Raw genomic sequence first — 22,145 nt, 5'->3', positions numbered from 1 at the left:
TGAATAGATTCGGATTCATAGGTATGAATCCATCCGAATTTCGTATTCGGATTCACACTTGTGAATACGAATGTATTCGTATTCGGATTGACACGTTAAGGTACTCTGAATCAAATTCGTATTCAGATTTACGAATACGAATCTGCCCATCTCTGATGATAAAAGAGAAAAAAAGCAACAGCCAAAAAAAAAAGAAAGATAACCAATTGATTTATTTTTTTTAATTGAAAACATAACTACAATTTCAGTAATGTATGGATTTAGGTACACTATACATAGTTAAAAAAATTAAATTACGTTTAATCATTCAAAAAAAATATGAAATCGTCAACAAATTACGCAATTAAAGTGGAAAGATTGCACGTAGACATTTTTTAGTCATCAAATTGAACAAAAAGGGTAATAGAGAAATTGCAATATTAAATCATAATAGAAATATTTTTATACTTATTTAAAATTTATGAATAGAAAAGTTTGTCTTTTCATAAAAGCTGTAACAATGACATAATTTTTTTGCTGAAAAAAGAAATAGCCATGGAAAAAACGAGGTTCTTAATACGCAGCTACAATAAACAAACTCGATATTTATACCAAGTTAATAACTGAATACATATACTACTTGATCTGATGTTTGCACACATAATATTGAACAATTTGATTGTTTAATCTTTTGTGAAGCTCTATAAAAATGTTGTAGTTAATTTTTTCAATTTAACAATTTTCTGAAGTTTAAAAAAAATGCATAATAGAAAATCCTTGAAACTTTTCGATAACATATTATTAAAAATATGATGAAAATAAAAATTATTTGTTGATTTTATAAAAATACATAAAAATAGTAACTTACAATAGAAAAAACTCGATCGCTATAAATGATGCAAAAAATTACGAAATATAGGTGAAACAAGTATGAGAAATACAACGCAAAATGACATGTCTTGAGCAAAATAAATATTCGCTAAATATTTAAGAAATTCTTGAAACGATGCGAGAGGGGAAATCACCCTCCGAGTTTGGAGAGACTCGCAACATTAAACATCGGCCCCACACACACAACTTCGGCTACATTTTTTTAGTAAAGAACCGCTACCACCAACGTGTCGGAAGGGTTTCTGAACCTACTGCAACACTTCCAAAGAAAAAATTCAGAAGATTCTTGATTTCCGAATTATGTCGCTAATCAAAACATCTTTAATCAATTTCTTACATTAATGTTCAAAATTTTTCCCAAGTGTTTTTAAAAAAATTCCAATTTTATAAATGGTGTTAGTTTTAAAACAACTTGGAAGTACAACTAGAGTTCAATTTCAGAAATAGGAGGAAAAGGGGGGGGGGCACACAAGTGTTCTCGGAAATAGAAAAAATACTCGTAAAAAATTGAGTTCAAAATAATAAGTATTGAGCGGAAAAACCCTTTTAAAGCTTGCACCCGAGTTTGTTTTGACATGCAGTGGCGGCTTTAAAATATAGCAAATGTTGCAATTGCGCGAGAGGCCCCATAACCATAGGGGCACCATAGGAGTTACAAAAATGCTTATGACAAATGCTTTACAACTTCTGTGATAGAGAAATAGGGCCCCAAAATGTATTTCGACTGGTCCCAAACTTGTAACTCCGCCGAAGCGATACAGAAAAGACTGCATTACTGTGATTCATATTACAAATATCGAAAATTAAACATGACCGTCGATTCAACGGGAATCTAACAAAATGACACAAAAACGGTTTCGCCACCTCACATTTGTTTCCAAGTTGGTCTCCAATCCAGCAAAAATATATCACCAAATGATCGCCTAGTCTGAGACGCTATATTAGTTTTGCATTGAAGTAAGTAATTAATAGCCACAAAAAATAAGTAAATAGGCTTTTTAGAACACCCGATTGAAAACAAAAAGGGAAGTGCACAACTGGAACGTACGCAGACCCCCCGGCCCCATCCATGCGAAATTTAACCTTCTACAGCTTACCATTTTTGAGTTATGACTTATGAGAGATACATACGTATGCAAAAAAAAAAACTCGATAATTAACTTGTTTGGGACCTGAATGCAGTATTAAGAACTCTTTCAAAGGTAACTAAAATAGAAATTCATACTGAAATTTAAGTAAACAATTTTATATAAAAACAACTCCCATTACTTTGTATTAAAAGTAAAACAGCAAAGGTCCTTTTTTTCGAAAACATCGGCCAATTCCATCAGCTTTTCGATGTTTTTAGGGCCGATGTTTCCTGCAAGTTAGCATCGGCCGCCGATGGCTAAATTGTTGAACCATCGGCGCCGATGCATCGGTTGAATCCTATAGTTTATACAAATAACCACTCCGATTCTTAACTTTTTTTCCATTTTACAAATGAACGTTAATAAAATAGAATGGCTCCCAAACGCGATTTTTCATTTAAAGTTGGCAAAAATGGAAAGAAAAAAAGTTTCTGACCATTATAGAAAAGGTCAAGATTCTCGATATGCTTGAACAATTAAACGGTATTTTGAAGGTAGCACGACAATTAGGTATGAGTGAATCTTCAATATGTATAATTAAAATTCAAGAAAAGGAAACCCGTAGACATTCAGAACTTAGTTTCAATACTGAAGCTCGTAGAGTTGTGTCTTAGCAAAATACAAACATCATGAAAATGGAAGCTGCTCTTTCATTGTGGCTTAAAGAGGCCACAAAGAAGGGTGTTCCCACACCGCATAAACCATTATCTTCATCATTTTAAAAATTATAATTAAGTGTGTGATATCTACTGTTCAGTGATATTATAATGCAGTAATGTGCTTAATGCAAGTATTGTACTGTTTTAATTCATGTATCTCATTGATTTTGTGCTTCAAAACAGTAATTTTTAGAAACGCTTTTTCAAAAATGCAGCAAACCGTCAGTTCTTCATATAAAAAACGGTAATATATAGTTAAGAAATGGTTTGAAGCAATTTGAGGGCTATTAATACATGTCTGAAATAATTGAGTATGCTTATAAAATATTTCTAACTATACGTTGTTCCACAACGCGAAATTTCGACTTGCGCGAGGAGTCTTGGAACGCATCCCTCGCGTAAGTCAGGATCTGACTGTAGCTACTTTTTTGTTATTAGTAACTAACATAATTTCATACGTTAGTTGCTTTTGATTAACATTCAAACGATATTTCTGTTATTCAAACAATCTTAGTTAAAACCTTGCATGAAATACTGTAACTCCTTGGTACATCATGCCGTGTTATATCGCTCATTCGGACAAATCGCGTTTTTTCTCTGTTCACCGAAGAATTATGTTTAAGAGGGCAAAAGCTACTTTATGTTTGATATCACAGAAAACAAAATTATATATTCTATAGAAAATGTATTTCCATTTTTTTAATAAACAAACAAAACTAAAATACTTTCCACAGTCTTAACTCATTGCAGTTTCAGGTTCAACTTTCAATTCATATTCTACTGTAAAACTATAAAATTAAAGAATTTTTTCCTTTTAATTTAAAGGAAAAATTGGTTAGTAATTTTATTTTGTTTTCATTAAGAAAATCATCCTAATGTGACATTGAACTAGTAATTTTGTAGATGTACATGCAATTAAATTTTAAGTTAATTTAATGGCTAATTTTTATGATCTCGGTTCTATCCCATTTTCGGATATATTGCGCTTTTTTGTTGTCTCCCGACAAGTGAGATATAACAAGGTGTTACTGTATGAAAATGATAAGGTCATCTTAAAGCAATAGGCTAAAGGTAGAGCGTAGAGAAAAGTATTGACATATGAAGCATGCTGCAACAACAAAAATGCTCATATTTAGTCAAATCAGAAAAACTAAATAACAAAATTAGCATTATTTCAACCATCAATTTTTGTTTCAAAAAAACCTTGAATTGTAATGCACATGAAATTTTAAATCAAATGATAAGTGAAATAAGGAAATAAAATGAAGGTTTATTAATTAGCAGAAAATAGTTAATGTCCTGACAGTCCAGTCTGTTCCGTTCTCTGACACATTTGTAACTAATTGTAGAATGTAATCTGCTGTTTTGTCAATATAAATGATGAATAACCTCAATTTCAGACAAGGCAATCAAGTTTTAGAAGTACGATGATTTGCGTCGATAAATGTTTCTGTCGTAAAAGATGTAATCAAGACATGCACAATAAGGTGTATAAGGGAGATGTCATTGCTATACCATTGTCAGATTTGTAAACGTAAAAATGCATGTTATTAAACTCAATGTGTTATACATGTTCTACTATGGACAAAAATAACAGATATTTTCTTGCACTTGAGAAAAAAAATTTGTTTTTTGTTTTTGCTATTTTCTTCAGTTTGAATCTAAAATAATGGGGTAAATAAATGAACTTACACACTCGAGCGTGAGTGTGTTTTTTCAGAAAATACGAAGTCAATTTTATTTTTATATCAAAAATTAAAAAGAGGAAACTATTCGCATTGTTAAATATAGAGAAACAAAAAGGCAAACTTAATGTAGAATGGCAAAACAGAAAAGAGAAAATGGCAAAACTTAATTTTTCTGTAGAAATGCAATCTTAAAATATTATTTCGGAATACCAGCTTATCTAATCTATTATCAATGTTATTGAACAGAAGAAGTGTTCGTTTAAATTTCAACCAGTTTTTTAACGAAAAAAGTCAGGACAATAAAAAACCCGTATTTGTCTAAGTTTAACAAGTGAAAACACACACAGACACCAAGCGAGGTCGAAAACATGTATATGTTTCCAATTTTCAAAGGGGAAAGAAATCTAAATATCATGAAAATCTCAGAAAAGAGAAGAAAAACCACATAGGCCACAGAAATATGTTTATAATAAAAGAAAAGTTGAAATAGCGAGAGGGCGAGAATAGTTACAATTAGAGACGTACCGAGTAGCACTTTGGCAGAGTACCAAGTACTCTGCCTTTCACTACTCAGCCGAGTACCGAGTTACCGAGTATTCAGCTTTTCACTACTCAACCGAGTTACTGAGCATCAATCATGTTTTAAGAAGAACCACCGACAACACATGTGATGAATTTTGAACTTATTAGAATAATATTATAGACCTCCTTGTCCATATAATAGTTTTGAAAACTAAATTCCTGCTGAAATTTAATTACGCATTATTAAAAAAATTTTGTTTGTCACAAGTTTTACAAAAGAATTATTTTTAAAATTAAAAAGAAATAAATAAATAAAAGGTATGAAGAATCAAGTTAAAATTAAAACAAATTATACCAATCTGTTATAGTTCTAGTCCGCCAAAAATAATTTTTAAAAGTAAATAAAACAAATGTGCAGGAACACTGCAGACATTTTTTTCCTTACTAGGAACGTCTTTTTCAGTGCATAAAATGTGAGCTAAAGAATGTAAAGACATTCGACAAAAAATCCGACTTTTGTCGGATGCCTTTAAATCCACGAGCTCACATTTTGTACATTGAAAAAGGAATTCCTTATAACGCCAAAACACGTGTCTGCAGTGTTCCTGCACTGTGCTTTTAATGTTGTTTTATTTCCTTTTATTTTTCAAGCAAAGGTATTTTTATGTTTCTTATAACTAATTTTTGTTTGTAGCAAAAATTCATTTTTAATATAAAAATTTCATATTTTCTATACTTACCTTTTTGCACAATTTTTAATAAATAAGTTTTATTAACTTTGGGGACATTAAAATAAAGATTTATGCCATTGAGCATTACAAACTTCATTATTCTCAAAATTTAAATTTGACTTGTCAATTTGAATTGTAAATGATATCGGAATATTATATATGCTTGCGCTTTTTTATCAATTTTAATATCTATCTTTGACAATATTCAATTTTTTGCAACTACTCAGTATTGGCCGAGTATCTGGTCAAAATTTGGCCGAGTTCCGAGTACTCGGCAAATTGGCAGAGTACCCAGTAGTTACCGGGTACTCGGTACGTCTCTAGTTACAATAGTATTTTTAAGTGTTTGAAGTTAAAAAAAAGGTAATAGAACAAAACTTTTATGAAATTCATGTGGCATGATGTTTAAAATTAGGTAAATAAAATGCAAAAAGCGACCAATACTACAAGTTATCCTCGATCCAAGTAGTGAAAAAACCTTTTTTTCTCAGGTTTCAGAATTTAGATTTCAATCAAGTTGAGTTATAGTGGAAATTGAAAATTTCCAATAAAAAATTGCCAAATGTTTAGGCTAATTCCATAGTGACAGACATGACATTCACACAACTTTCTAATCCAATATTATACATTAAAAAGTTTTCATTGTTCATAATAATTCATAAAAATATACAGAAATAGGCAGACGGATGTGAACAACATATTTACCAGAGAAAAAGTGACAAAATATTATTTTTAATAATAATTGGGGGCAAAAAAGCAGTTGTGACAGACATGACAACAAACGGACATCATTTTAGAGGTTGTTTGTTAAACACAGAAAAAACTTATTTGTATGACAAATAAGAAACAGTTGTTTATAGTTAATATAAAAGCTAGTTTATTAATAAAGCATTTAAAAAACATGAATTCTAAAATAAAGTATAGTAAAAAGAAGTATTTTGTCATGTGACAGACATGACACTTCTGAAATGTTTTGAAAAAATTAATTACAATGATTAAAACATGCAATTATGTTTGTGACAGCAGTTTTCATTAGTTAATTATTATAAATAAATTGATATTTATTTCTTTAAAGCTTATAAAAACTGCAAGAGTTCACTGAAGTTGGAGTGGAAGCACTAGCGATTATCTCCTCTCTTTTATACCAAACAGCATTATTATCAGATTCAAACTTTTACTGCCCAGATGTAGTTTGCTCCAAACATTTTATCTTGAACTGTCCTTTTGCAATCTCTATCAGTCCATGAAACTTCTGGTTGTCATACATAACTGTTACCCACTGGCCACACTACAAGCTGTCATCTGGATTTGTAAGGGCTGTGATGGTAGAATTTTTTTCACATTCAGTTACACACTTTACTGTTTTAAAATCAAATTCTGTGCCCTTTTCACATTCAGATGTGAAGCTGTAGAAGATTTTGCCATGGGAATGTGATAGAAAATAATAGGCACTTCGTGTAGCTGGCATTCCCTTAATTTCATTATTTTCGAAAGTCCTTGTCTTGCCCAGGTTATCTTTCATTCCTAATATACTTTGTTCTGAAGTATATAATATGTTGATCTCTGGACAATATGTCTTTGCGTCTTTGGCAAATTCTGCTGAGGTTCTGGGATCTATATTTCTTGCTCGGGTAGCATCACGGGTAATACACCATCGTCGTATATAATATCAAAGTGTTCTGCCAGTGTGTAGACTGAATTTCATCCTGATATGCATGACAAAAATTTTCGCTAAAATCTACTTGGGTTAAAAGTGTACCATAAGGTAGATTTTCCTTTAAATTTTTGAAGGCTTTAGCTTGTATACGTTTCACATAAACGTGCCACAAGAAATATTTCAGCTCTTTTTCTAACAGGTTCAAGACATATAAAAGATCTGAGTCTTTGTTTCTTACAAGGATTTTGAGCATCAGACTTTATCCACTGTTTGTAGGAGACTTCTAATCCAAGTTGATCTTCATCAAAGTTTTTACAAAACTTTTATATAATTGTAAATTTTTACATTTATTGCATGTTTGAAACATACATTCTTTTTTCTCATCATTGCAAACTATAAGTTTTACTAATTCTGTTGATGTGTTTGGTAGCAATACTGATGAAGCTAAAAGTAACTGAATATTTTCGTGGTAGATACATAAACACGTATCTAATCTTAAGTAAACATGTTTTGGTCTTAAACTAGCAAACTTTGAAAATCCAATTTTAAGTAAGGGATATTCTTTAAAAAGCTGATATGCCTCACTGATCGTTAGTTGTAAGTACCTTTTCTGCATTTTCATTTTTGCAGTTTTATTCCTTATAATGCATAACTCTTTAAGACCTGGAGCTTGACTAGATATACCATCACTAGTAGAGAAACTTTCAACTGTTTCTTTTGCCGTTTCATCTATTGCATGACTAGTGTGAGAGACATGACAATTTTTAAATTCTTTTCTTGCTTAGATATCTAAATTTTTCTCCAAACTTTCTGTTAAGTTTTCATTTTAGTGTAAATAAAGAGAAATAAGAACCTTGTGTGCATACATCTAATACATTTTGTAGAAAACTAAAACACTCAAGTTTTTTGTGACAGACATGACATGCATTCTATGATTACATTTAGGGGTTATAGGAAATATAACTTTTTCAATAAATTTTCTTATCACAATTAAAGATAAAGAGTTAAAGATACAACACATAAATCAAAGAAGGAAAAATTGTTGGAATTTCATTGCTTAACCCCTTGAGGACCAGCGCACGAAAAATGAAGCGCAGCTACGGGACCAAATGTTCCGAAATGGAACGCCGCCATCGGCCCGAGCATTTACAGCAGTTAAGCCTAACTGAACAAAAATATTCATATAAAATCAGCATCTCAAAATAATGATTTGAAATTTTAAATTTGCTTAAACAATGTACTACTGATTAGTAATATAAAGACTACTACATTATTAGAAGGGAGTGAAATAAGTAGAATACTAAAACTTTAACTATGTGCACAAAGTTAAATGATATGTGCACAAAAAGAAAGGTTAGACAGCGTGAGTGCGGAATCGAAGAAAAAGAAATGTAGCAAAAAAAAAAAAATGTTCCTTATGTAATTTTAATTAAAACAACTAAGGTCAACGAATTTAAAGTAGTTAAATTCCCACGCGACAAGTCTCAAAACTGCTTCATAATTCACTCTTCGCTAACCATTTTTATTGCAGTTATCCAGTCTCCAAATGAAAAAGAATAAACAAAGAAGATTTGAATCAGAAAGGATTCGAAAATAATCAAACTTCAGTGCCTCTTGAAATCATTCCTGTACTCTTATAGAACGGACAATCCCAAAAGTCTGGAACACATAAGCAAAAATATTTTAACCTTCCTCCCCTCCCCCATAATTTATTTAGCTAGATGTATATCTCTTTCAATTACTCGTAACAAAAAAAGAGAAGCAAAGATATAAACAAGAGCAATTGAGACCTCATAAATCATATGCGCAGAGCAGTGATTCAATCACTGTTGTCTACATAAAAAAATCTATCCCATTGAGAGACCCAAATAAGCCTGCACATGAAGGTCAAATACCATGTGACTCGAATATGATCAAAGTTATAGCCATTTAGCGCCGTCTGTTATCGTTTAAATATTCAATTCAATCGTTCCATTTCAAGAAAGCATATATGTGACGCTGGGATGTCAGCGCCAATCAGAGCGCGTAGCAGGGAAGTGCCGCTGGGCTGATAAGAGAGGAATCTTTGCGTGGCGTCCGTGTGACGCTGGGTGCGAACGGGTAAGAGAGCAGTAAAATTAGTTTCAAAATTACTTAACTACACTTTTCCTTTCTTACTGGACAAAAGGGGGGTATAAAAATATTAAGAAATACATATAAAAAAAATTGTCATATTTTCATGCCATTTCAACCTTTTTCTTTAAAATGGTAAAAAATTATTTAAATAAAAATTTTAAAATTGGGTCTAAGTTTGACCTTTGCATGGAATTACCCTTTAGTTAACAAAGAAAACATCCAATATTTTTGAAAAGATAACTGGGTGAGGTTTTTCCACAACAGTTTAAAATAAAAAAAAAAGAGAAGGAAGGGTCCCCAAACATAATACCTTACTTTCACACAACTAAAGGTAAAGTCAAAATTGTGTTTTTAGAACTTTAATTTCGGAAAACATCTGAAACAAAGTTACCAAACAACAACCCTTCCCCTAATGTCATCAATGATGACCCACAGTTGAGTATTTAAAACTTCATTTTTCTAAAATGATCCGAGGAAGAGTCTTGAACCCTATTTCTTCCCCTAATATCACTCAAGGTGACCTACCGTTACGTTTATAAGACTTTAATTTGGAAAAATCTCCGGGGTACTACTCCGAACCCTACGAGGCCCGGATCTATAAATTTTGGAAATCTGTTGGGTCCCTTCCCAGAGGCCAGCAGTGTATAATTGCAACGTTAATACGTCTTAGTGGTAGTTTTTTTTTTTTCCATTTCTTGGGCTGTTGGGCCCCTTAAGAACATTGTCCCCCCCCCGCTCTGAGAAGTCAGCGGGAATTAGAAAACCCCGACTGAATTCTAAATTTGAATTTTCTAATTCAAATTGTCACTCAAACCAGTCATTTTCTCTTGATAGTTCTACTTGAAATTAACCTACCGGTATTTTTGCGTTTCCTTTTAAGAACTAAAATGAGTTCTGTGTGAAGATAGGATCCTTTTTCATTTCTTTGTTACATTGTAATGAAATAAATGCTTTTCAGCAACATCTAGTAAGTCAACTTGATGAATACTTACTTGTGTAGCTGCTTTTGAAAGTAGAAAAGCACCGCCGTCTGTTTTGGTGTTACGTCGTTCTATTCCAGGGGATCTCGGGGAGGGCCGGTGGGACTTTTCCACCAATTACTTCCATATTCAACTACCCAACCACCGGGCTATAATAATGCTGCAGATTATTTTCAACTTCTCAAAATTGTGTAGCAGACTGGCTAAAACGTTTGCTACTGGGTACAGGGGGTGGGGGGTTGAGCTAAAATGAACGTTGCGTTTAAGAAGGGGGAGGGTATTTTGTCTTGACATTCAATCCATGAGTGCATTTTTCAAATTCTGTACTTGTAAGATTTTTGAGTGTGATAAAGATTTAAAATATATCTATTTAAGAAACAATTTATAATAAACTGGATATTTCATTTATTTCTAATTTTTTTAAAATTGTTTTTAGATAATTCCTTATTAAAATGGAGAAAGACGAAATGGTGCAAAGAGCTAAGTTAGCTGAGCAAGCAGAGAGGTATGATGATATGGCTGCTGCTATGAAAAGCGTGACAGAAACTGGTATTGAACTGACAAATGAGGAAAGAAACTTGCTTTCGGTTGCATACAAGAATGTTGTTGGAGCGAGACGTAGCTCATGGCGTGTAATATCAAGTATAGAGCAAAAGACTGAGGGCAGTGAAAGAAAGCAACAAATGGCCAAAGAGTACCGTGAGAAAGTTGAAAATGAACTGAGAGAGATTTGCTATGATGTATTGGTATGTATAATTAACTATCAAATAAGTGCAATAATTTTACATAAATTTTATAACAATTTACTTTGTTTTTGGACAGTGGATAAATTTGATTTTACTAGTTAAAACTAATTAAAGTACTACTATAAGAAACCTGAAATTATCATGTGAATGAAAAATAGGTGAAACTAAAAAAACTTATACTAAAAGCTATATTGATTTGGGATATACCTATAAGTAAATTGGCTAATTACTGATTGTTTGGCTATTGATTAATTGTAATGATTTTTACTTCTAAAATTTCTCCATCAACTTTTTTCTTTTTTTGTGGATTTCACCTTTTCAACATTGGTTGAATTTTCATTTCTATAAGCAATGATTTTTTTTATCAATGTGGAGAGTTTTTCTTCGTAATGTTTCAAAATTTTGTTCAAACTTTACAAGACAGTTTTCCTTTTATTGTTGACTAAACATGAAAGTCCAAATATTTGTTAGTGAACCAGTCCAAAGATACTTCTAGTTCAGCATCAAATTTCTTATTTTTAGTAGTATTTAATGCAGGCCTTTTCTGTTCAATGAAAATTACAAGGCATCTCAAAGCACTATGCTGAAAGTAGGGTGTGAAACACTTGAGATGCGTGCAACATTGTTTATAAAATCTATGTGCAAATCAATATAAAAAAGTTTCATAGCGTTCATTAAAAAAAAAAAACAATGTATAATGCTAACAGTTTTATTGATTGAAGAAAGCAGTCATTAAAAAAAATTATGAAATGTGTATTGTGATTGTATACATAAACTGAATACGGTCGGACCTCGATATAAAGTCGCTCGCTTATGAGGTCACCCCGCAGGTAAGTTCACTTTTCTAAAGTCCCAGCTTATTGAATAGGAATTCTATGCTATGTGTTATCGGTTTATATGGTCAAGTATTAATACATTAATAGCTTATAAGGTCACTTGTGTCTGATTTCTTTAAATGATTTCAGTGCCTAATAGGGCTGGACGATATCTGGATTTCCATATCGCGATATATCAGAAAGTAAACATCATGATATATCGATATATCGGTATAATCAGCTGTATACATATAGAGAGGGACTTATCCTGGCATCCCTTCTCCACACCTTTATGAAATACATATCAAAATCAGGCTCTCATTTTTTACAGGATCATACTAATAATTCCATTTTTCAATTCGAAAAAAGAGTTTTGAAGAATTTCCCAACCTTTATGGGTACAAAGGGGTCTGGCCAGAGGATATTTGGGTCCGTTAACGGACCCTTCACAAAAATCCGATCAACCAAAACGGACCTTTCACAAAATCACGATCAACCAAAACGGACCTTTCACAAAATCCCGATCAAACAAAACGGACCTTTCACAAAATCCCGATCAAACAAAACGGACCTTTCACAAAATTCTGATAAACAAGATCGGATCTGTCACAAATTGTTTATTGAAAGAGCAAATCTGAAAGCAAAATAACGCATATTTCTGTGTATTAAACCGATAATTTTTGGAACCTTTTTTTAAGTCAAATTAGAGGGATCAGCTTATACAAAATCGGCTAATTTTGAAAAAAAAAAAAAAAAAAATCGGCACTCTTGCGATGCTCCTGCAAGCGATAAATAAATGCTACTGCCAAATAAATATAATGGTTGTTTGTTTTATCACAGCTAATTAGCAGCAGTGTTGTTGTAAACTTTTCTGAAAAGGCATTGGTAAGCACTTTTCTCCGCTCATGATTTAATAAACAATAATAATATATATCTGCGAAATGAACTTAGAACTGCAAAGGGATACCAAGGGTGAGGAAAAAATATGATCGCTTCAGATAGGGTTACCAACTTCAAAACTTTCACCACTTAGCGTCTGGCGTTGAACCTTTATAATGACTTGATTAGAAAATATTCTCATCATTTTGTCGGCTTGTCAATATTTGCGTTTTTAGGGTGCAGTGCGAAGCGATGTTTAATTGTTATTTTGGAGAGAAAATTATATGGGTTTTGATTTTTCGATGCTAACAAGGATGATTAACTTTAAATAAACTCTTTTAATTACCGTTTTTTTTTCTTTAGATGTCTACATTTTGAAATATGTAATCTTTTAACATCCGATATGAGAATCATATTTTGTTCTTTTTTCAAGCTAACTTCGCTTTATTAGGATTCAAATAAATGAAAAGTCTCTTTATTTCAGTTAAAACTCTCATTTCAAATTTTTAAAGCAAAATTCCATTTTCTGTTAGGAGTCAAAAATTAAAATGCTGAATAGATGGTTTATTTTATTTTTTTGGGGGGTCAACTGTGTTCACAGATATTGATGATATGTTATCATAGGACTCTAAAATGCAATTTTAAAATAATTTTATCAAAAATATTTCTTTTACAAGCCGTTTTTATACTTTTGATGCCTTCACTTTGAGAATTGCGATCTCTCTGCATTCGCTATGGGAATCCGATTTTTCGAATTTTTGATGATTATTACGTTTTGTTAAGAGGTAAACAATTGAAATATCTTTTTATTTTTGTTAAAATCACGGAATTTATAAGTAGTGTTCACTCTAGGAAAAAAAAGGGCAGGGTGCTGGCCTTTGAAAGGGGCACTTTTTTAAAAAAGGGCACTATTTCAACGCAGTGTCCCCCACCCAAGACCAATGATGCACCACTCGAAAAGTAGAGCACCGCCCCTCATCCCCCCCCCAAAAAAAATTAAGAGAAGAAATAACACTTAAAACACCTTGCAAAAATTCAAACAGTCTAAGTCTGCACCATGACCCCCTCCCCCCTTGACCGCCGTCACCACTGACTTTAGTGTTAAATATGGTTTCATCCAGAAAACGCACTTGTCTACAGAATAGGGTTAGCTCAACCCCCCTCCCACACACACAAATGCCAACTAAGCTAAGCACATTTTCCACACTCCATAGGAATATTTAGCTAATGCTGAAACTTGGCTTTGAGAGTTTTTCAACACTGTTCAGGCCATAATTTTAACTACCAATAAGAGTTTAAAACAATTCTAGGCATTTCAAAACCCTTTGAATTTCAATTTAAGAACAGTATTTAATTACTGATCTCCCCTTCCTACGAAAGAAACTGCCTAGTAATGTGCATTGTGCCATTAAGTATTTTAGTAGACATCAAAATCGTGATGAGTGTAAATTCTCCTTTTTTAAATATATTACACTTCAAATAGAATAAATAACTTAAAATACTGTGTGCAGTGCTTCAAAAATGCAGTGGTAGCAAGTTGCAAGAAAGCTTTGTCAGTGCGATATGTTTCCATTTCTAACGCTTTTTTTTATGCGGGGAGGGCGCTGGGGATGGGGGTTAAAAATCTAAGTTATTAAAGAAATACCTTTGTATTTTAACCCAGTGAGCTTTGTACTATGTTCTTCTTAGGAAACAATCAGAAAGTAAACTTTCCAGAAACAGATGTGAAAAGATTGCTACTCAATCACTAGCAATGCGCTAAAATTAGCTAAGCCTAATTTCCACGTGCAAACGAAAAACGGACACAAACGGCTGAAATGTTAGGAAAATGTCCTATTTATTCCCTCTCTCATTGTTGATTCTCAGAAGATCAAGGATGGGAAGGAATGAAACAAAGATCTCTCCCTTCCCAGAGGACCCTACTCCTTCCAACAACCTTTCAAAAACCCACCCTCAGTAGAAGGAAAAACATGCCTTTGTTTCCTGCTGATAAGCCTGTTTGAATTCTGAGAATCTCATCCCCTTCTATGCCTAGGTATTTGCTTCCCCTTTTGTTTATGGGGCCGTTTTCAGGGTGAAATTCTGGGAACAAGGATAAGACATGGGTGTTTTTGCAGACGATCGCTGGACAAATAAAATTGCCCAGATATCGCGGCAGGTCGAAACGATGGTTGAGGCATCTTTTTAAAAACCAGGGTGCAATTTCTTATTTTTGAAAAGGGCGGGGCGCATTTCGCGATCCAAAAGAAGTGCAGGGCGCATTCTGCTGATATGGAAAAGGGCAGGGCGCTGCGCCCTTCAAAAACGGCCTAGCGGGAACACTATTATAAGTTTTAAACGAAATTCTGTGCTTTTTAAGAGTGTCTTGGGTCAAAAAGTTGAATGCTGAACCCTATTCTGAATTTTGTTTTATTTATTTATATTTTTGTTACAATTATTTTAAATACTGTACAGAAATATATCTAGTATAATTTAACATAATTCACATAATTCAAACCCCCCCCCCCCTCCGCGCCAAATATCAGAAAAAAAATCCAGAATGATTTTCTTGTCATAGAAGAGGAAAACACTCAACTTAAAGTTTAATTGATGCAGTTTGTGCCATCTCTAAATTCTAAAATTTCGTTTTAACAAAATTTTTTTTTTTTTTTTTTTTTGCGAAATTCTTTGATTTTTCACAAATTAATTTTCACAAAACTATTTGATTTTTCACAAAAAACGGACCCTGTGAAAAATCCTGGACAGACCCCTGACAATACAAGAGCGTTACAACAAACACCTTGGGATCATTTGCATCAAAGATTTTGGCATTATATAGACAATTTCTAAAATTTATAAAATACTATTCAGATACCAATCAGCCAATCACATCAGAATACAGGAGTGCCAATCGCCCCCCCCCCCTTTTCTCAACCCTCTCCCTTTTTTATTTTTTAGATCTCCTTATTTCATTTATTTTTTTAAATATTTTTGTATATATTATTGGTTTATTATTATTATTTTATTAGAAATGTTCTGTGTGCTACGCCAATGACACACACCCACAAACTATATAAATAAATGAAATAAAATATAAACAGAACAACATAAATAATTTAAAATAAAAATAAGTCAAAAAATTAAATAAATAAAAAAAATTAAATAAAAAAAATTATCCCCCCCCCTTGGTCCATTTTTTTTTTTTTTTTGGATGGCGCAAGTCGTCCTATATCCCTCTCCTCCCTGTGAGTATCCCTGTCAGAATAAGTTTTAACTATATATAACTTATAGTGATATAAATTGCATCAAACGGTCTAAGCATAAACTAAGAAGAAAGTTAAAAAAAGAACAATAGGAACAATAAACAGGAAGCGATCGGGCGGAGAAGGGGGGGGGGGAGCGTAGTCTTCGGGAATCAGCAGATCTTGGAGGGGAATCACCGATCTTCAGGCAAATCGAACGTCCGTCGGAGAGATCGCTATTCAACCGGTTTCGTGCAGCCGATTCTAGCGTCGGTGAATTCGAAGACACCTGTTTCGTTTACGATATACCGCCCGCCGTGATATATCATGGGTTCGGTTTTCAAAAAACCGGTTTTTATGATATGGCCATGAAACCGGTGTTCAACGGTATATCGATATATGGTCCTGCACTAGTGCCTAATAGATTCGCTTCCAAGAATTTTTCGCTATATACGATCTTTAAAAAGTTGAAAGTCGTGTTCCTTCTATTAACGTAGCATGTACAGGTAGAGTAGCACCAAATGTAATAGAAAGTGAGTATTACGACAGTGACACTAAAATATAAAGCAATAATGAGGGCACTCAGAGTGTATATATTGCACTTTTTTACCAGTCATGAGAAGCCAAAGAAAATTTTCAGAAAACAATTAGAAACCATTTTGCTTCAAGAAAACCCATTAGTCCAGAATTAAGTTAGGTAAGTTGGACATCAGTTCTTGGTTTGGGTATATTTGTAAGCAGCTTTACTCTACATGAAAGTTCTAAAAAATCATTTTAAAATTTCTTATCGACTCCGAAGTTTTTAATTGGTTCAAGTCTATTAAACTATTATAGCCTAATTACTGATATTTTTGGAAGTTTTAAACTTCAAAAAGAGTTGATGTTTTTACATGTTTATCGCTTACATACATGTTTATTCTTTAAACACGTTATAAAATATATATGAATCTGTTAGAAGGTCACCCCGCTTATAAGGTCAGTTTCGTGAAATCCCGAGGGGTGACCTAATATCGAGGTCCGACTGTACAATTGCTGAATAACAAAAAAAAAAAAAAGAGAAACAAAAAGTTTGAATCGAAATGGTCCCCTCAAATTTTTTTTTAAGGGGGGGTCTAATACATACAGGGTCTGTACCTAAAGTAATGATGATATTAAAACGTTTTTATAGATATTGCTACAAAACTTAAGTAGTACTAAGTCTCCTTGAGCATCAATACATTCTGCTGGGGAGTTTTCAGTGCTTCATACGCTCCTTGAAAGTTGAAATGAAACTTTCTTAAAAGAGTTAAGCCGCCCTCAAAGAATGCAACCACTGCACCCTAAATGCTGTCCAAGTAGATTGCATGCATGTTCTGAAGGATGCTTCATTTTCTGACTTTCAGGCAGTGAACGAAGCATGGAAAACTCCCTTGCAGAAGTATGTTGTAACTCAAGGAACATACTTTAAAGGCTATTAAAGTTTTGTAGTGATAATTAACCGACTTCAAAAAGGAGGCGGTTATCAATTCATACCGTATGTATGTTTTTTTTTTTGTTTGTCCACTCATAGCGTCTCACCTAGTGAACCAATTTTGATGATTCATTTTTTAATGGATAGGGGATGGCTCAACTTAGGTTCCATTACTTTGTTTGACCATATTTGTTCTTTAAAAAAAAGTTATGGGCAAAAAACAGTAAATTTAATTAATTTAAATATTATAGCGAAGTTCGCACTTTTTCATCCGTGGATAACGGTGGCTCAGTGGTAGAATTCTCGCCTCCCACACGAGCGACCCCGGGTTCCAAATCCCGACTAGGACAAAGTGAATTTCACTAAAATTTCGCTTCTACTGTTTCCCGTATTTTCCTCGAATGTTCTATTAATTTCTGTATCTTTCCAAGTCTGGAAAGTTCCAGCACTTTCTCAAGTTGTATACAAGGAGATGTAACGTCCATTCGAGGTTCTGAATAAAGATCTCGAGTTGAGACTAACGAGTATTCACGAGTTTGACTTTCACATTGTCTTTGCTATCTTCATCTACGCGACAATATGAAACTCATTGTTATAAACGTTTGGTGCCATATAACAGTAACATTAATAGTAATTGTAATGATGATTTTGGATAAAGGCTTTTCTAAAGCAATACAGTGATATAGAGCCGAACTTCTTACTAGGTAACTTCTTACTTTTACTGAAATATCTGCATTTACACTAAAAAAGAATGAAATAAAAAAATTTTGAAAAAAAAAAAAAAAAAAAAAAATGGAACCAACTTCAAAATTGCTCTAAAAAGTGAAAAATAATTTTATTCTTTAAACACCATCGATAATACTTTTAAACATAATTTTTGAAGTTGGCGCAAAAACAAAAAGTAAAATCCATTGTAACCATGCTTCGTTCATATTTTTATCAAAAAATCACCTAAAGTTAGGAACGAAACATTTATATCGTTACTCAAATATGCTGTCATTAATGCATAATGCATGTGGTAGTGAAGAAACTAGACCTGGTTAAATTTATACTTGTAGTTGAGTTATGGCTGTGAATGATTTTATCGATCGTTTTTGCGCCAACTTCAAAAATTATGTTTAAAAGTATTATCGATGGTATTTAAAGAATAAAATTATTTTTCACTTTTTAAAGCAATTTTGAAGTCGGTTCTATTTTTTTTTTCAAAATTTTTTTTTTTCTAAATCTGATTTGTGGATATTTTCTCAACTCTTAAAATAGACCTTCCGTACATAACCAATACGTAATCTCCTACTTAAAAAATTATTAATTTGAAAATATTTCTAAAAATGAATGATATAATCTTTTTAAATATTTTATCTACTATCAATTTATAATATCATGTTCCCTTTTGTTGTAGAATATTAAGTTTATTATTTATGAACTAATTCAGCATAGTTTCTTGTTCTATGCATACTTTAAGTAATTTTATTGAAACATACTTTTCTGCTGATTATTTATCAGCAAAGTTGCCAATTACCTAATGGTAAATATTGCTTTTTGATTAAAAATGCTTTAGGAGATATAATTTAACAATTATGTTGCTTGTGATAGTGGAAGTTGTCTAACTTCGCAACTTTGATGGAACAGGTGAAGTTAAACGATAAAATGCAAGTATTCATTTTTTCCAGTGCTTCGCGAGATTTTGCAACACTTGTAGCATAATGGGTATTTTCTTCCCTTTATAAAGTACAGAAATAAGTTTAACGAATGGGGAAAAAAATTGGAACTATTAAATGTATTTGTATTACTAAAATAGTTTTTTGTATGTTTTGGAAACTTTTCATGGGTGGTTTGATTGCAACATATCTGTAAGGTCATATTAAAAAAAAATGTTTGTTTTTCAATGCCAATCTTGATATAATGAGTAAAGCCTATTAATGATTTTAGATGTTGGTCCCTATCTTTTGATTATAGCAAGGTGTGACTTAAGCTATAACTTTCTGTTATGACCCCTGTGGCAGAATTTTATTTTACTTTCTGAGACAAATTTTCTGGGCCTAATTTCTTTCTGTAAGAATGCTCTGTGAAGTGAAAAATGAACTAATGGACAAACATTAGTGCAGTTCATTTCAAAAGTGAAAAATTTATTTATTAACGAACTTCACACAACTTCTTTTTTATGTAAATTCCTTTATACGAAAAGCATAAAAGCTCAGTATCAGGGCTTCCAACAGATTTTCAGTTTTCGCTATGGAGAAAAAAGGGGGTGACCTTGAGCTAAATCTATATAGTAAATATTAACACCATGGTAACAGCAATTGGTAAGTGGAGAAAAAAATCAAATCTAACCAAAAGTAATGTAAATTATTAAGCTAATTTATGTAATGCTAGTGTAATTTATTGTTATAGCAGGGGTGATTGTTTAAACAGAGATGTAACTCTCATATTTAAGTTTTCAGTCTTCGTCTCTTAGCACTTACTTATCTGTAGTTCTGAATACCAGAAAAATACAGATGCAACATCTATTCAATACTCAAAGAAATAAGATCCGAAGAAAAAATAATTTTAATTAAAATATTCATTACAGTTTGGTGTCCCCCCCCCCCCAAAAAAAAACTAAAACATGCATGTGATTTGAAAAAATAAGGATCACCCCTCCTCTCATTAAAAAAAACTAAATTAAAATATGCATTTTACACAACTAAAACGAAGTATCCCCCTCTCCCCAAAAGGAAAATGAATTTAATTAACGCATTTTAGTCAGAACAAATTGAAAATTCAACCCCCCCCCCCCCCAGAAGAAAATAGGATTTTATTAAAATACTAAAGCAAAAAAGAAATCCCACTCCGGGATCGCCCCCCCCCTAAGGACAAGGGCGAACCCCCTTCAATATCGTCGAGACACCCCTCTGAAAAAATACCCCCCAAAACTCCCCCCTTCCTCCAAATTTTAATGCCTCCGTCTGCGCCATGACCCCCCCCCCCCCTCAGGTGGGCACCCCTGCCCTCTCCCTCATGTGAAAAAAAAGAATTTAAATCAAGTACTGGAGCAAACAAAAGTTCCCTTTCCATACGAAGAAAAAATAATTTAATTAGAGTATGCATTTTGAAAAAAAATCTAAAACTCCTCCAAAGAGAGAAGATTTTCATTCATGTTAGCACCCCTATCTAAATAACTATTGGCCAGTCCAAAATAGAATACAATTTATCAAGTATTCCATCTGTTTTCTGTTCTTGTAACTTGCGACACTGCAAATAAGCAATTTTTTAAGGGCTAAAATTAATTTTTCAACAGAGGTGAAAAAAAGCAAGTTGGCACAAGTCTTTCACACAAACAAATACAAACATGTACATTGCCAGCCACTCTTGATCAACATAGGGTTGCTTTAAAATCGTTCCACGTGGTGAGAAGTTCTGGTTAGAACTGGTTTCTATCCATGCCATACCTCCTGATCTCAGATGTTGCAGACTACCAGTCGTCAATGATCGCTCGATTTGGCGCTCGCCAAATTTTTTTTTGTAAAATGTCGCAATTATTTTATTTTTCGTAAGAAATCAGGCCTTTTCTTTAATTCATAGTCCAGTTACATTTTTTACCGAGAAACGATTATCCTTTGGTATTGTTCTGCAGAATGATTTTAATGCTGACCTTTTTTCCCCCTATCCCTTTTTTCCCTCCTTAGTGCAAAATCTTTCTGCACAAACTCTCTCATTCTGCAACAATGTCGGCGTGTCGGCAGCTTTCTGCCACGGGGGTTATGACTTCCATGTGAGTTTTATTATGTTAAGTCGTGATTGATAATAAGTTCAAACTTCATTTACTTGCAAACTTTTATTCTGTCTATTAGTAAAATTAGGGATTTTTTTTTCTCTTTTTAAGGGTCTTTTGGATAAGTTCTTGATTCCTAAAGCTAGCAATCCGGAAAGCAAAGTCTTCTACCTCAAGATGAAAGGAGATTATTACAGATATTTAGCTGAAGTGGCTTCTGGCGATCAAAAATCAAGTAATACTTTTTTTTTTAAATGTTCATTTTAATCATTTATAAACCAATGTTCTTTAAGGTTTAAAAAAAGGTTAATTAAACGAACAAATGTCAAGTTAAGAAAAATGCACAAAGATAATTTAGGAGTGGTTAGACACTTGAATTCTGAATTTTGTCGTTAAAAGTTATTCTAGTTTTCCCCATCAAGAGTTAGGCAATTCCTTGAAAAAGTGGACCATGAGGGTTGAAATTTAAAAATTGCTATGTTGCTACAAGTAATATAACAAATAAAAGGTAATAATATGAGGTTTATGAAATTTTAAAGTACATTTTCATAAAAATTATCTTTTTTTTTTTTTTTGAACCTAAAATTATTGTAATACAGTCATTGCTCTTTAGAATGACCATTCTTTACTGGGAGCTTTCTCTTATAGTGAGTTGTGCCTTAAGTCCCGTTTGCTACTCCATCGATACAATGGCATTTTAATGTCCGTTAGAACATCTAAACTGAATCATTCATTCTAATACAGCGTCCGAAATCAGATTTCATCTTATTTGTATTCTCAAGACTCTCTTCAAAAACAAATGCTTGACAATTTTGTGGTTCTAAAAATGAAATAGTTCCATTTAAATTGTTTATTTGATGGTTAAAGGGTCAACGAATTAATGAGTCATTATGACATTAAAAAGTATATTTTTTAAGGAAAAGGTCAATAA

The 22,145-nt window shown here is 32.7% G+C and overlaps 1 protein-coding gene across 1 annotated transcript in view; it reads left to right on the top strand.

Moving 5' to 3' along the window:
* Window positions 1-22,145, top strand: part of LOC129232434 (14-3-3 protein zeta-like) — a 36,193-nt gene extending 14,048 nt beyond the window's left edge. Inside the window, exons 2-4 of the mRNA XM_054866580.1 lie at window positions 10,789-11,098; window positions 21,326-21,449; window positions 22,132-22,145. Of these exons, the coding sequence (XP_054722555.1) occupies window positions 10,805-11,098; window positions 21,326-21,449; window positions 22,132-22,145 (432 nt within the window). The 5' untranslated portion in view covers window positions 10,789-10,804. The remainder of the gene's footprint in view (window positions 1-10,788; window positions 11,099-21,325; window positions 21,450-22,131) is intronic.

Source organism: Uloborus diversus, unplaced genomic scaffold, assembly GCF_026930045.1.
Source record: "Uloborus diversus isolate 005 unplaced genomic scaffold, Udiv.v.3.1 scaffold_12, whole genome shotgun sequence".
NCBI classification, from domain to species: domain Eukaryota; kingdom Metazoa; phylum Arthropoda; class Arachnida; order Araneae; family Uloboridae; genus Uloborus; species Uloborus diversus.
This window is presented reverse-complemented; position numbering and strand designations above follow the sequence as displayed.